At 39.4% G+C, this 16,801-nt stretch overlaps 1 protein-coding gene across 2 annotated transcripts in view; it reads right to left on the minus strand.

Moving 5' to 3' along the window:
• Positions 1-16,801, minus strand: part of NEK10 (NIMA related kinase 10) — a 278,135-nt gene that overhangs the window by 72,422 nt on the left and 188,912 nt on the right. Inside the window, exons 29-30 of one of the 2 annotated variants that reach the window (XM_069561142.1) lie at positions 3,311-3,348; positions 3,071-3,211 (exon numbers count right to left, since the gene is read on the minus strand). In XM_069561142.1, the coding sequence (XP_069417243.1) occupies positions 3,071-3,211; positions 3,311-3,348 (179 nt within the window). The remainder of the gene's footprint in view (positions 1-3,070; positions 3,212-3,310; positions 3,349-16,801) is intronic. The other variant, XM_069561143.1, reaches the window with a different exon arrangement.

Consider the following 16,801-nt stretch of genomic DNA (forward strand, 5'->3'; position numbering starts at 1 on the left):
TTTTTATGGCTGAGTAATATTGCATTCCAGTCCATCCTAAAGGAGATCAGTTCTGGGTGTTCGCTGGAAGGCCTGGTGCTAAAGCTGAAACTCCAGTACTTTGGCCACCTCATGCGAAGAGTTGACTCATGGGAAAGACTCTGATGCTGGGAGGGATTGGGGGCAAGAGGAGAAGGGGACGACAGAGGATGAGATGGGTGGATGGCATCACGGACTCAATGGATGTGAGTCTGAGTGAACTCTGGGAGTTGGTGATGGACAGGGAGGCCTGGCGTACTGCGATTCATGGGGTTGCAAAGAGCTGGACATGACTGAGTGACTGAACTGAACTGAAATGAATCTAAGGAATACATTATAAAATAAATTATTTACAGAATCTAATTAGTATTAAAAGGCAGAACAAGAGGATTTTTAATAATAGTGTTGAAATGGCTTCATGGTTATTTGTTTTACAGGCATTCGGAAATGCATTAAATACTGCCATATGGCCACAAATGAACCTAGAAGTTCACATTTTAAGAGCATGATATAGGCAGGGTCACATTCTAATACAGCCATTCGACACTCTAAAGTAACAGTTTTTACCCTTTGTTCTGCCATAGCAAATGGAAAATGATGCTCACATTCTAGATTTAGTCCTGGGATACCCAGGTTCTGACAAAATTCTCTCTTCCCTGACAATTTTTTCCAGAACATTTAGGCAATACAGGACTATAGCTGTTGTTTATATACAATGTAATGAATCCTCATTTGCACAAGAGGCAATCTAAGTGGGGCCTATACCAGTTGTTTGTCATCTGGCAAAGCAACCAATTAGTCCAAGAACACCTGCAACATTTGGAATGCAAACTAGTCCAGCCACTATGGAGAACAGTGTGGAGATTCCTTAAAAAACTGGAAATAGAACTGCCATATGACCCAGCAATCCCACTGCTGGGCATACACACCAAGGAAACTAGAATTGAAAGAGACACGTGTACCCCAATGTTCATCGCAGCACTGTTTATAATAGCCAGGACATGGAAGCAACCTAGATGTCCATCAGCAGATGAATGGATAAGAAAGCTGTGGTACATATACACAACGGAGTATTATTCAGCCATTAAAAATAATACATTTGAATCACTTCTAATAAGGTGTATGTAACTGGAGCCTATTATACAGAGTGAAGTAAGCCAGAAAGAAAAACACCAATACAGTATACTAATGCATATATATGCAATTTAGAAAGATGGTAATGATAACCTTGTATACGAGACAGCAAAAGAGACACAGATGTATAGAACAGTCTTTTGGACTCTGTGGGAGAGGGAGAGGGTGGGATGATTTGGGAGAATGGCATTGAAACATATATAAGATCATATATGAAAAGAATCACCAGTCCAGGTTTGGTGCAGGATACAGGATGCTTGGGGCTGGTATACTGGGATGACCCAGAGGGATGATACAGGGAGGGAGGTGGGAGGGGGGTTCAGGATGGGGAACACGTCTATGCCTGTGGCGGATTCATGTTGATGTATGGCAAAACCAATACAATATTGTAATTAGCCTCCCATCAAAATAAATAAATTTATAGAAAAAAAAAGTATGACTTTTATAATATCCAGTAAAACCACTCTGCATTAAGATGAATAAAAACATGGTTTTTCACTGTAATGTGGAATAACTCATAGGTAATAACTCAGATTTTCCCCATATGCATTACTGTGTTCTATAATATTAGTCAAAACTATCACTCCTTTATAGGTGAACTTTAGCATTCACTGACAACATTTCAAATGCTATAGTATATTCTGTTTTAAATTCAAATGCATGAATTGGTAAATGTTTAAAAAGTAGATAGTATAACAAACTGTAGGTCTAAGAAATATAATATATTACATGTTATCTATGCTAAAGACTTTGTTTAAATATCCAGAGATCTGATTAATTTTACAGACATAAAGTCAAGTCTTGAACTAACTAACTCAACATACCCTTTAGGAAAAGTAATTCTTTTTATGAATCGAAACTGAACTTCAAATTGCTTACATATATATGTTTTGCTCTCACTGTTTTAAAATTAATAACAATCATTTTAGCTTCATGGGTATATTATGAACTTACCTTATACCAAAATAGCTGGAGTGGGGCATGGTCAACATAACATCTTAACAATGTTTTGGACATCTTAACAACAAAGTTATCTCTTTTCTGCATCTATGCTGATCATGTAAATGCCCCCAAACTGTCAATAATTCTTCCAAAGCAAATTTAATAAATGTGGAGACATGGACTAATATTACAGTAAATCAATTCTCATCTCCTAAAAGTTCATATGTATTAACTCTACAAAAGAACATGAATTAAGGAAGTTAAAGTGAAAATAACTTTAAACAATAATTCCAAATTAATCATAGTAAAACAGAACTTTATACTGGAGTCATATACATATGTTAAAAGCACAATCATTAAGTTTTTTTCTGAATTATCCAGGTTTAGTTAAAAACTTCACTGTTACTGTTGAACAAATGTTCACTTTAATAGAAATTAGAAATGTTAATGAACACACTCTTTTTTTCTCAAACAATTACTATAAACTGTTATACTTTAAGAATTTCTACCTTATTAGAGAAACAATTTGATAGAACATTGTTTTAATCAAATACAAATAAGTAAAAAAAAATTATCTGCATCAGAGTAAAAGATATAGAAGAAAAGATATGCTTTAGTCTTATATCATATAGGTGCACAGCTTTTAGAAATACATATGTAAAGCATAGTTACTATTTTTTGGTAGTAGGTATGCACTGTTAGCTTCAAAATTCAACTGGCTAACATTCCTACCAAAGCAAAAATACAAACTTTAGAAAAATAGCTCATATATTTCATCAAATAAGTGAACACAGAAAGCACCTTGACACTGTTAATTTGCCAAACTATATAATAATGATGGACAGATGAAACAAGATTCTCCTGTTGTTTGTACTAGGGTTACCTCCCAAGCATCATTTGGGTATTCAGGCCCAACCACAATTCTGTGTTCACCCATTGTGTGCTTGAGACCAATGTTATCTAATATAAGTACTACCATGGTCTTTGAGACTGTGGAGAATCACAGTGGGAAGACTGTGGGACTGCCACCCCGTCACTAACTCAGCCTCTACCTCCTTAACGTGGGCACTGAGCAGGAGGGGTGGCACTTTCAGAAGCAGGTCAAGAGGCAGCAAAGCTGAAGAAATAAAAGGGGGAAAGACATGAGACTATAACACAAATTGCACTGAATTTCAGGGTGTCATGTGTGATGTTACTGCTGACAAAGCTAAATTACCTGGTCTCAGTCTGGATCCTATTCCACCAGTGAAGTCTCTGTAAGCAGAATGAGAAGGTTTATTCAACTTGAATTTGACTAACATTTACTGAAAGCTTATATCCCACTATGGTTTATGAAACTATATGAAAATATAGGTTTCTTTTTCCTAATGATGTCCTCAAGAGTTTAATAAAGGGAGAAAAGAGACAGAAATGAACCCAGAGCAGAACTGACATTCTATGACGAATGGAAGAACCTGGTTGCATTGCAGTTGTTCATAAGCTCTAAGAATAAATATAAGCCTAAATCTTAGGCTTGAGTGATTTTCTTGTTACATTTAAAATCAAAATACTTGAACTTCCCTGGTGGCTCAGTGGTAAAGAATCTGCCTGACATGCAAGAGACATGGTTTTGATATCTGATCCAGGAAGATCCCACATGACTTGCAGCAAATAAGCCCTTGTGCGTGCAGTCCACGGGGTCGCTATGAGTCAGACACGACTGAGCGACTTCACTTTCACTTTTCGCTTTGATGCATTGGAGGAGGAAATGGCAATCCACTCCAGTATTCTTGCTTGGAGAATCCCAGGGACAGGGAGCCTGATGGACTGCCATCTCTGGGGTCGCACAGGGTCGGACACGACTGAACCGACTTAGCAGCAGCAGCAGCATCCACAACTATTGAGCCTGTGCTCTGGAGCCTGGGAACCACAACTACTGAGCCCATGTGCCGCAACCACTGAAGCCGATGTGCCTTAGAGCCCATGCTCGCAACAAGAGAAGCCACTGCAATGAGAAGCCTGTGCACTGCAACTAGAGAGCAGCCCCAGCTTGCCCCAACTGGAGATAAGCCCGCACAGAAGGAAGACTCAGAACAGCCAGAAATGAATAAATAAACAAAACAACAATACTTATTTTGTATGAAAAAGAAATAGCATTTTAAATTTTATATGTAGTATGTTCCCTGCTTTATTCCTGCTGTCTTAAAGAAAAAATCATAACTTTCCTATGAAATGAGATAATTTTTAAATTTAAGAAGATTATATTTTTCCCTATATTCTCAGCATTATTACCATCACTTTTTGTGATGCAACCCCATGGACTGTATAGTCCATGGAATTCTCCAGGCCAGAATACTGGAGTGAGTAGCCTTTCCCTTCTCCAGGGGATCTTCCCAACCCAGGGATCAAATCCAGGTCTCCCGCAGTGCAGGCAGATTCTTTACCAGCTGAGCTATGAGGGGAGCCCCAAAATAAATAAAAAATAAAATAAAGATACTCATTTTGTGTGAAAAAAAAGCATTTAAATTTTATATTTAGTATGTTCCATACTTTATTCTTGCTGTCTTAAGGAAGAAACTATAGCTCTTCCTATGAAATGAGATAATTTTTACATTTAAGAGGATTATATTTTTCCTATGTTCTCAGCATTATTACCATCACTTTTTTGCCCTATTCCAAAATTTAGGATTTCCTTATCATTATGCAAGTTGGTCTCAGGACCTTTCACCAAGTGGAAGAGTCATTAGACCCTATGAAGGACAGCCATAAATAACCTTCAATCTTGTTTTATCTACTAGAATCTAGAGACAAGTTCTTAACAGTTTTTTTTTTTAAGAAATAAGAAATATCTATGCCCTGACAAATTATAAGAACCATACTTTACCGCAACACAACCAAAGTACATCAAACATCCTCTATGTTTAAGGCACATGATAGGTGTTTACTAAGTGGGAATTGATATAGAGACTCAGACACAAATAAACATGATGATAATCCTATTACCCCAACCCTTTCACTACAGTCACAGAAATTTTGATACATACATGCAACACATAACCAAGTTATTAAGCATAGCAAATTTGGCACTCATTCACCCACCACTCAATTACTAGAATAATATCAAAATGCGTGCATCTTACAGTGAACTCCTTCCCTCTCCATTTCCAGCCTTCCAATCCCCCAGCAAGCCACTCCTCTCTTGATCCTATTTTATTTTTTCTGTCCCATTCCCAGCCCATATTTCCAGACCCTTGAAAATTAAATGAAACTCCTCAGTTTTATATAGGTAATACATTCTTTTTACACCTGGAATAAGGTCACATGTTTACATAAGTAAAAGGGATAATCCCTGCCTCACATTTTCAAAGAGGGACATAATCTTAGCAGTGTCCATATAAGTGTGGGCAGAAGCCTCAGGATTGAGCAGAGGGGTAGAGCATCTGTTCCAGCAAATCATTCCCTTGCACACAGGTTACCCTTTAGCAAGGGCAAATGCATAGCCCACATCCTAGTCTTCTAGACAAGCCCAGCACTGTCCAACAGAAATATGCAAACTACAAACATAAGTCTAAATATTCTGGCAGCCACAGTTTTAAGAAGTATAAAGAAAAAAGTGACATTAATTTTAATAACATTTTAAACTAAAATAACCAAAATATTATTTCAACATGTACTAAATATAAATGTTAATGTAATCTTAAAAATTCAAATGAAATTTAAAATTCTTGGGACATACAGGCAACCTGGTCCCAGGGCAGAGCCCAAGAGTGGCAGCAGAGGTCATTGCTTGCAATTACTCAAGCAGCATCAGAAGTTTCCTGGATTCTGATGGGGATGCTCTACCACAGCTAACCTCTGACACACCCCACGAGTCCACATAGCTCTCTGCTAGCCCAGCAGAGTTGTTCCACAAATGTGTAGGGGGTGGCGGCACAGGCAGGGAGAAATGATTGGCTATGAAAAACAAAGGGGGCTTACATCTGAGTCAGTATCTGACGGGAGCTGCAGTGCATTAGATCTCTGTCAATGTACAGACCACACTTGTTTCAGCACCTCATGGCACTGAAGCAGAGGTCTTGGTGCAGGGAAGAGGGGGAAAAAAGTCCACTTAAAGGGGATAGAGCTAGCTTCTTCCCTGGCAATTTAAAAGCAGACCTCACCCCTAAGAGGGTAGTGATGGCCAGTGGGCAGAGAGGAAGTCCTGCCTCAGATCTGGTGCCAACTCTAGGTCCTCCATCTCTAGCATCACTGCCTATCAAGGGGATAGCTTCCAGCACATTCTGAAGAAAGATATAACTGACATCCACCTCAAATCCAGCTCACCCATCAAAGCCAGGTACAAGTCACACACAGTGTGCAGAGGGATGCTCTCACATAAAAACAGCCATTTCAAGACTGCAGTGGACAACTGTTTCACCTAAAGTAATAGAGACAGAGAAAGCTAAATAAAAAGAAGAACTACTGTCAGTTGAAAAAGCAAAAGAAAACCTCTGAAAAATAATGAATCAGAAATAAACAATTTACCACAAGAGAACTTAAAACATGATTAATAATAAACTTAATAAAGGAAAAGAACTGATCTCAACAATTGCCGGGAGCCACCACAGGAGATCCCACCCATGAAAAAGGTCATGCGGAGAAGACCTGATAGGCAAAGGTGGATCAGGATTCGAGGGGCTCCCTGGACCTGCTCGAGCATCTACCCCAAAACCAGAATCTGTCTGTCTTACTATTTTGTTCCTTTCACCAACTCTTCTGACATTAACAGGGGGCTATCCCCGACCACTTTTCTCTGGAGAAAATCAAACTTAGGGCTCTAGCTAATAAGTCTCCTGGACATGATAGGAATATTTCAACTCAAACCCCCTCTGTTGGCATTCTAGCTTGCTTTGCAGATTTATCCAGACTCTTGTAGCTATGCATATGATTATTCACAGCCTCCCAACTGTAAGAGGCACAAGAAGCCTAAAAATATAGAGCCTTTCAAAGAGTTAAAAACTATTAGAGTAGAGCTGGTGTAGGATTTCACTGTTGAGCCAATGCTTGCTGCTAAGTTCCCATACCTCTTACCCACTGTGCACCTGGGAGTGCATTAGTTACCATAGTTGGAATGTAAGAAAAACAAGTGTTTTTCTTGAAACTAACCACATCAGACCTTTGAGCTAATTGGTTCTTTCTTATAACTCACTGTACCTTTGCTCTGTGAAAAAAAAATAACTCTGTTTAATGCTTTCTGAGGCTGACATAGATTTAAAATGTAGAGAGAAAACATTACAAGGGAAAATAAGTTTTCTGGTTGAGCAGCCTTTATCAAAAGAGGGTCATAAAATGTTCACAGACCTCCAAGGCCAGAAGATAATGTACGCAACATTGTTTATGGGAAAGGTATGCAGAAAAAAATCCTGGTTTCGATAAAGACAAAACAGATGTAATGTTTGGGATGACTCTGTATGACTTTGCATCTTTCATTTCCCTCTATGTACAAGTCAAGGTATAAAAGGTTCCCTGAAAAATAAAGTGACAGACCAGGACCAGTTTCCATGAAAGCCTGGTTCCCCCGTGTCTTTCTTTCTTTCTTTTTTTTTTGTTTTCTTTTTTTCTTTCTCTCTCTTATTCTCTTTTTCAGGCTGATTCCTTGGAGCATAGAGGCTCTCTGCATTCACTTATCTGCCTGGGCTTCCAAGACCTGAACGGGAAGCTGCTCTGCATCTTCACTCCCTTGGGAGACCGGGAGGGTGCCTGCAGCCTACATGAACAGAGCAAGTCCCTTGTCTTGGGGCTTTACTGGCTTTCTGTGTAAACCAAGGAATATCAGCTTCTATTCTTTTCTCTCTCATTCATTCATTCATTCTCCGATGCCATTTCTCCTGAGGGTTCCCCTGGATCCTGTGGGGGCTGGACCCCGGCAAACAATGAACATTTTAAAATATTAAAAAGACCCAATCAGAAAGTTGCAGGATACAGAGTCAATACACAGAAATCACTTGCATCCCTGTATACTAACAGTGAAAAATCAGAAAGAGAAACTAAGGAATCAACTCCATTCACCATTGCAACAGAAAGAATAAAATATCTAGGAGTAAACCTACCTAAGGAGACAAAAGAACGGTATGCAGAAAATTATAAGACACTGGTGAAAGAAATCAAAGACAACATAAACAGATGGAGAGATATTTCATGTTCCTGGGTAGGAAGAACCAATACTGTGAAAATGACTATATTACCAAATATAATATATGGATTCAATGCAATTCTTACCAAGTTACCAATGGCAATTTTCACAGAACTAGAACAAAAAATTTCACAATGCATACAGGAACACAAAAGATCCTGAATATCCAAAGCAGTCTTGAGAAAGAAGAATGGAATTGGAGGAATCAACCTTCCTGACTTCAGACTATACTACAAAACTACAGTCATCAAGACAGTATGGTATTGGAACCAAAACAGAAGTATAGACCAATGGAACAAGATAGAAAGCCAGAGATAAACCTACACATCTATGGGTAGCTTATTTTCAACAAAGGAGGCAAGAATATACAGTGGGGCAAAGATAGCCTTTTCAAAAAGTGGTTCTGGGAAAACTGGACATATATATGTAAAAGAATGAAATTAGAACACTTTCTAAAACCATACAGAAAGATAAACTCAAAATGGATTAAAGATCTAAATGTAAGATCAGAAACTAAAAAACTCTTAGAGAAAAACATAGGCAGAACACTGGATGACAGAAATCAAAACAAAATCCTCTATGACCCACCTCCTAGAATAATGGAAATGAAATAGAAAATAAACTAGTGGGACCTAATTAAACTTAAAAGCTTTTGCACAGCAAAGGAAACTACAAACAAGGTCAAAAGACAACCCTCAGAATGGGAGAAAATAATAGCAAAGGAAACAACTGGCAAAGAATCAATCTACAAAATACACAAGCAGTTCATATAAGTCAATACCAGAAAAACAAACAACCCAATAAAAAGGTGGGGGAAAAACCTAAGCAGACATTTCTCCAAAGAAGACATTCAGATAGCTAACAAGCACATGAAAAGATGCTCAACATTGCTCATTATTAGACAAATAAAAATGAAAACTACAATGAGATACCACTTCACACTACTCAGAATTGCCATTATCAAAAAGTCTACAAACAATAACTGCTGGAGATGATGTGGAGAAAAGGTAATTCTCTTGCATTGCTGATGGGAATGTAAACTGATACAGCCACAAAGCCGGCATATGGTCCAGCAATCCCACTACTGGGCATATACCCTGAGGAAACCAAATTGAAAAAGACACAAGTACCCCAATGTTCATTGCAGCACTATTTACAATAGCTAGAACATTGAAGCAACATAGATGTCCATCAACAGATGAATGGATAGAGAAGCTAAGATACATATATACAATGGAATATTACTCAGCCATAAAAAGGAAAGCATTTCAGTCAGTTCTAATGAGGTGGATGAACATGGAGCCTATTATACAGTGAAGTAAGTCAGAAAGAGAAATATAAATATCACATATTACCACATATATAAGGAATCTAGAAAGATGGCACTGATGAATTTATTTGCAGGGCAGATCATTAATTCCTTATTGCGAAATTCAGACTTAAATTGAAGAAACCGGGGAAAACAACAAGACCAATCAGGTATAGGCTAAATAAAATCCCTTATAACTATACAGTGGGGGTGAGAAATAGATTTAAGGGACAAGATCTGATAGAGTGCCTGAGGAACTATGAACAGCGGTTTGTGACATTGTACAGGAGACAGGAATCAGGACCATCCTCAAGAAAAAGAAATGCAAAAAGCAAAATGGCCGCCTGAAATGCCGTGAAAAGGCCTTACAAATAGCTGTGAAAAGAAGAGAAGCAAAAAGCAAAGGAGAAAAAGAAAGATATACCCATTTGAATGCAGAGTTTCAAAGAATAGCAAGGAGACATAAGAAAGCCTTCCTCATGGTCAATGCAAAGAAATAGAGGAAAACAACAGAATGGGAAAGACTAGAGATCTCTTCAAGGAAATTAGAGATACCAAGCGAACATTTCATGCAAAGATGGGCACAATAAAGGGCAGAAATGGTATAGACTTAACAGAAGCAGAAGATATTAAGAACAAGTGGCAAGAATACACAGAAGAACTGTACCAAAAAAATTTTCACGACCATATAATCATGATGGTGTCATCACTCACACTCACCTATAGCAAGATTTCCAGGAATGTGAAGTCAAGTTGGTCTTAGGAAGCATCACTACAAACAAAGCTAGTGGAGGTGATGGAATTCCAGTTGAACTATTTCAAATCCTGAAAGATGATGCTGTGAACGAGCTGCACTCAATATGCCAGCAAACTTTGAAAACTCAGCAGTGGCCACAGGACTGGAAAAGGTCAGTTTTCATTCCAATCCCAAAGAAAGGAAATGCCAAAGAATGCTCAAACTACCTCACAATTGCACTCATCTCACACACTAGTAAAGTAATGCTCAAAATTCTCCAAGCTGGCCTTCAGCAATACATGAACCGTGAACTTCCAGATATTCAAGCTGGTTTTAGAAAAGGAAGAAGAACCAGTGATTAAATTGCCAGCATCTGCTGGATCATAGAAAAAGCAAGAGAGTTCCATGAAAACATCTATTTCTGCTTTATTGACTATGCCAAAGCCTTTGACTGTGTGGATCACAATAAACTGTGGAAAATTCTTCAAGAGATAGGAATACCAGACCACCTGACCTGCCTCTTGAGAAATCTGTATGCAGGTCAGGAAGCAACAGTTAGAAATGGACATGGAACAACAGACTGGTTCCAAATAGGAAAAGGAGTATGTCAAGGCTGTATATTGTCACCCTACTTATTTAACTTATATGCAGAGTACATCTTGAGAAATTCTGGGCTGGATGAAGCACAAGCTGGAATCAAGATTGCTGGGAGAAATATCAATAACCTCAGATATGCAGATGACAGCACCCTTATGGCAGAAAGTGAAGAGGAACTCAAAAGCCTCTTGATGAAAGTGAAAGAGGAAGGTGAAAAAGTTGGCTTAAAGCTCAACTTTCAGAAAATGAAGATCATGGCGTCTGGTCCCTTCACTTCATGGGAAATAGATGGGGAAACAGTGGAAACAGTGTCAGACTTTATTTTTGGGGTCCAAAATCACTGCAGATGGTGACTGCAGGCATGAAATTAAAAGACGCTTACTCCTTGGAAGAAAAGTTATGACCAACCTAGACAGTATATTCAAAAGCAGAGACATTACTTTGCCAACAAAGGTTCGTCTAATCAAGGCTATGGTTTTTCCAGTGGTCATGTATGCATGTGAAAGTTGGACTGTGAAGAAAGCTGAGTGCCAAAGAATTGATGCTTTTGAACTGTGGTGTTGGAGAAGACTCTTGAGAGTCCCTTGGACTGCAAGGCAATCTAACCAGTCCATTCTGAAGGAGCTCAGCCCTGGGATTTCTTTGGAAGGAATGATGATAAAGCTGAAATTCCAGTACTTTGGCCACCTCATGTGAAGAGTTGACTCACTGGAAAAGACTCTGATGCTGGGAGGGATTGGGGGCAGGAGGAGAAGGGGACGACCGAGGATGAGATGGCTGGATGGCATCACTGACTCGATGGACGTGAGTCTGAGTGAACTCTGGAAGTTGGTGATGGACAGGGAGGTCTGGCGTGCTGCGATTCATGGGGTCGCAAAGAGTCGGACACAACTGAGCGACTGAACTGAACTGAACTGAACTGAATCAAGATTTTTGCTATAGGGAGGCAACATTCCTAGGTCCTGAGATCACACAAGTTTTTTCCAGTCACATGTATGATACTGCTGCTGCTGCTAAGTCACTTCAGTCATGTCTGACTCTGTGTGACCCCAGAGACGGCAGCCCACCAGGCTCCCTCTTCCCTGGGATTCTCCAGCAAGAACACTGGAGTGGGTTGCCATTTCCTTCTCCAATGCATGAAAGGGAAAAGTGAAAATGAAGCCTTTCAGTCGTGTCCGACTCTTCGCATTCCCAGGGACTGCAGCCTACCAGGCTCCTCCGTCCATGGGATTTTCCAGGCAAGAGTACTGGAGTAGGGCGCCATTGCCTTCTCCATGTATGATACTGGATGGTCACAAACATTTCCAATCATCTCTATACACAAAGACTAGAAATCAGGCACACATCCTTGAATACAATTATGCATACATTGATTCATCAAAGAGGCTGTGAACCACAGGTATCTCTGATATTGCAAACATTCTCTGAAACTATCCTGCCAACTGTACTCTGTTGCCTTGGCAACAAAATATACATGTGCATGGAAAAATCTTATTGCCTAAGCACCAGGATCTTTAAAAAGGGTTTAAGCTGTTGACTATGGCTACGGCTGTAGGTTCAAGCCAGGAGGTGAGGTTTTAGTCCAATTATAGACAGAGATACAGAATTTGTGCTAAGATAACAGTCATTCATCTATTAACTGAAGTATTTGTGGACTGGTACCTATGTGCAATAAACTGTGCCCTGGGGAATGCAAAGATGGACTAGGCATAGTCTGGTATGTGCTAGCACAAAGTAATAAATATTAATTGATTAATCAATGAATTTTGTAGAAGGTCATAATTCAATGACCATAGTTTACTAGTACTTGACTGTATGTTACAAAGAGACTGAAACTCCTGTGTGTATTACCAAGTTATACAGGACAATTTATTTGTAAACTGTAATAAAATATTATGACTTGAATTAGAACCACCACTAAATATATCAACTAAGACTATAATAAAATCCAGACAGACACTGGTATAGGCCAAGCCCTATATCACACAAAGTAATGTGTGAATTATACCTCATTGAAGATTTTAAAACAAAACAATTTCTTATGTTCTCATTCAAGAAAAATTATTCAAATAGACCATCACAAGACTGTGCATTCACTTAAACCAATATATAAAAATAAACCATTAAGGTAATTTGAATTTGCTTTTTGTGACTTACCAAATAGAACTTAAATGTAAGCCAGAATCTCATGGTTGTTTATCTTCAGAACAGCTAACTAATGAGCCCTTGAGAGAGTATGAGTGATTACAGTTAAAGCAACTACTTGGTGACCACTCAAATTAACAACCATCTGGAGGAGTATCCCAAGTGACACTCTTTATTTATGACTCTCTGATTACATACAAAGAGCAAAGATGTAAAATCAAATCTCTATTCTAGTAAACCAAATGCATAACTAAAAGCAAATTATCTTAAGTGAATATACTTGTAGTTTTCTAGGAAATGCGTATCAACAGGAGACTCCCCATGGGCTACCTTAACAATATGAAAAACGCCATGCTGACAGTGCCAGGTCTTCTAGGGGTCTGGGAGAGCCCCAGGAATGGCTGCCAGATGACATCTTGGTGGACGATATTTAGAATCTGCAGACCTGGTCATGGAGATCTGGAGATTGACCTCTGCTGCAAATGAAGGAAAGACTGCATTTCCAGAGCCAAGAAATGACCCACTGACCCAGTATCTCAGCTCTGAGTTTGGCTTTTAGGATTTTTGTTGATTTGGGGATGGAGAGCTGAAATATGGGAGGAATTTGGCAAGGAAAAGAACCCAAATGAACTGATTTCTGGCTTCAAGTGACTTCTGCTAAAGAGAGCATAAAAAGGCAATTGACTTCTAGGAGTTGGAGACTCTGGGTCTTGCCATTAATTACATTCCTGAAAAATGTATCATCTGATGACAGCTTGGGTCACAACACCAGGGTGCCTTTCATTGATAATATCATGTTTCCTTTCACTAGCCTTGAGAATTCAATGCTTCTCTGAGGAGGCAGGAGCTGCCCTTCCTAGTTTCCTTTGCTGATATATTATCCATTTTCCTGGCCCAACTGCTCATGAAAGTCTGTGTCAAGTTACTGGGGAGGTATCAATGATCTTTAGCAGGCAATTAGCTTCAACTTAGCCCTTGATGTCTGAGATGACCAAAGTTGAGAGTTTATGCTTAAGCTTTCTCTGTGTACCATGGAGCCAGGTCCAAGTCTGAATTCTAAACTCTGAACACCATGCTCAAATCAAGCATGTACCTGTCTATGACTCTTTCTCATTGGGACCCTTTTTCTAGGAGCCAGAAAGGAGCTCCTGGGAGAGCTGCCCAGGGTCTCATTGTAACTGTCTTACTAATTAGCACATGGCACAAAACAGCCAAAAATATCTGCAGGCTTGATTTTAGGTTGATTTTTATTGTATTTTGTGGTTCTGCTATCTTATTTTAGATTCTAACTTTTCATTTAGCTTTTAAACACTTTGAGGATGGGTTTACAGTTAATATTAATAAACCAAGAAACTCAGGATAACTCTAAACAAATTAGATTGCAAATAACTTTAACCTTATTTAATGCTTTCCAAAGAATTATAAATATATTTTAGAGTTGCCTCCCTTTAATTCATAGAATTAAAGGGAATACCTGGAAGGAAGTAAAAAACTCATTAATTTTCTCTTCTCTTATTTGGTATTAATCACAGGCTGTCTTTTGTCATTCATTTCCTTCTCAAGTCTACTTTTGTGCCCCCAACACTATGAGTTCATTGAGAGAAGAGTGAAGTGAAGTGAATTGAAAGTAACTCAGTCATATCCGACTCTTTGCAACCCCATGGACTATACAGTCCATGGAATTCTCCAGACCAGAATACTGGAGTGGGCAGTGTTTCCCTTCTCCAGGGAATCTTTCCAATCCAGGGACAGAATCCAGGTCTCCTGCATTGCAGGCAGGTTCTTTACCAGCTGAGCCACCAGGGAAGCCCTTGAGAGAAGAGGGTTTGCCTTAAATCAACTTGTGACCCCCAGTGGCAGGTCACAAGGTGCCATACATGGCACAGTCTTGCACATGTTATTTTAGTTCAGACCCTATTCACCTGTTTCCTTATGCTGATTCAGCCTCACGGTCTGGGCCATCTTCTGTTTTCCACCTATTAACTTGGTCATTAACCCCAAGTTAAAGCCCATTCTGCAATATCCCACTTCAAATGAGATTCCAATTGGACTGCTTCTTTCTGTTGATTCTAGTTTATGCAATTTGGTGTAAATATGTAGATAGTGACTAGTTTTTAAAAAGCATTTCAAAAAACAAACAAATTAAAAGTATTTCAAGCTCTTATACATATGTTTCCTTTGTTTTTGAAGAGCTACACTTCAACTGAAAATTTTTCTATGAATCCTTTCAGAAAAGAAGGACTATATTTATTTGGCAATGCTGAGATTCCTAAAAACAGTTGATTGAAAATTTCCATCCTAATACAAAATTCTCTTAATTGGGGAAGACACCCATATATGATCATTTATTTTTGTACTAAAATATTTGTTTTGCATCTTTTCTATATATTTATGCAACTCTGTATCACTGAGTAAAGTATCCAATAAAAAAGAAAAAGACTATTGATGATGTACTTTATAATATAAGTCATCAGTTCAGTTCAGTTGCTCAGTTGTGTCCGACTCTTTGTGACCCCATGGACTGCAGGCATCCCTATCCATCATCAACTCCTGGAGATTGCTCAATTTCATGTCCATTAAGTTGGTGATGCCATCCAACCATCTCATCCTGTGTCATCCCCTTCTCCTCCTGCCTTCAATCTTGCCCAGTATGAGGGTCTTTTCCAATGAGTCAGTTCTTCACATCAGGTGCCCAAAGTATTGGAGCTTCAGTTTCAACTTCAGCATCAGTCGTTCCAATGAATATTCAGGAGTGATATCCTTTAGGATGGACTGGTTGGATCTTCTTGCAGTCCAAGGGAGTCTCAAGAGTCTTCTCCAACAACACAGCTCAAAAGCATCAATTCTTCAGCACTCAGCTTTATGGTCCAACTCTCACATTCATACATGACTACTGAGAAAAACCATAGCTTTGACTAGACGGACCTTTGTTGGCAAAGCAATGTCTCTGCTTTTTAATATGCTGTCTAGGTTGGTCATAACTTTTCTTCCAACGAGCAAGTGTCTTTTAATTTCATGGCTGTAATCACCATCTGCAGTGATTTTGGAGCCCAAGAAAATAAAGTCTGTTACTGTTTCCATTGTTTCCCCATCTATTTGCCATGAAGTAATGGGACCATGTTACTAGCGACACCAGAAAAGACTTAGGAAATAGAGACTTTAGCTTAACTTTCTTGACCCTCACTTGGAAAAGATGAACTTATCAGTGATGTTGTATCTTTGACTAAACAATGTGACCCATGAGGGACCTGGAGGGGCTGCCAGTGAAGGGACTCAGCCCCTCCCACAGCAGGGAATCAAGCCAACCTGACTCCCCTGAAGGACGCTGGATCCTTAGAGAGGTGACATGCAGACAGAGCAAATAAGCTGGAGGCTCACTCAGGCCTGCATTAGAGCCTCGGAAAATCTTCCAGGAGTGCCTCCTCCACAGGCTTCAGGGGCTGACCTGGCTTCTATCCCTTCATAGGTTGGTTCTGGGCATTCCATAATTATGTAAGTCATTGAAAGCTTTCTAATGAACATAAGTCAGCCCAAGTCATCTTTTATTTCTTGTGCCCACAAAGCCTGTCTGGTAAAGGACAGTCACTCACACATGACCTGGCCGGCACTTCCTAGACCCAGCACTGTCGACAGCCCCCTGCCTGTCCCTGCTCAGCTCCCTGCCATCTCGATGCCAGCTCTCCCCAGCCAATCACATTCTTTTGACTAAAGGATCCTCCACAGTGAGCTGGAATATGATCTAATAAGCAGAAACTACCAAGTATATCCC

Source organism: Ovis canadensis, chromosome 19, assembly GCF_042477335.2.
Source record: "Ovis canadensis isolate MfBH-ARS-UI-01 breed Bighorn chromosome 19, ARS-UI_OviCan_v2, whole genome shotgun sequence".
In the NCBI taxonomy this organism is placed as follows: domain Eukaryota; kingdom Metazoa; phylum Chordata; class Mammalia; order Artiodactyla; family Bovidae; genus Ovis; species Ovis canadensis.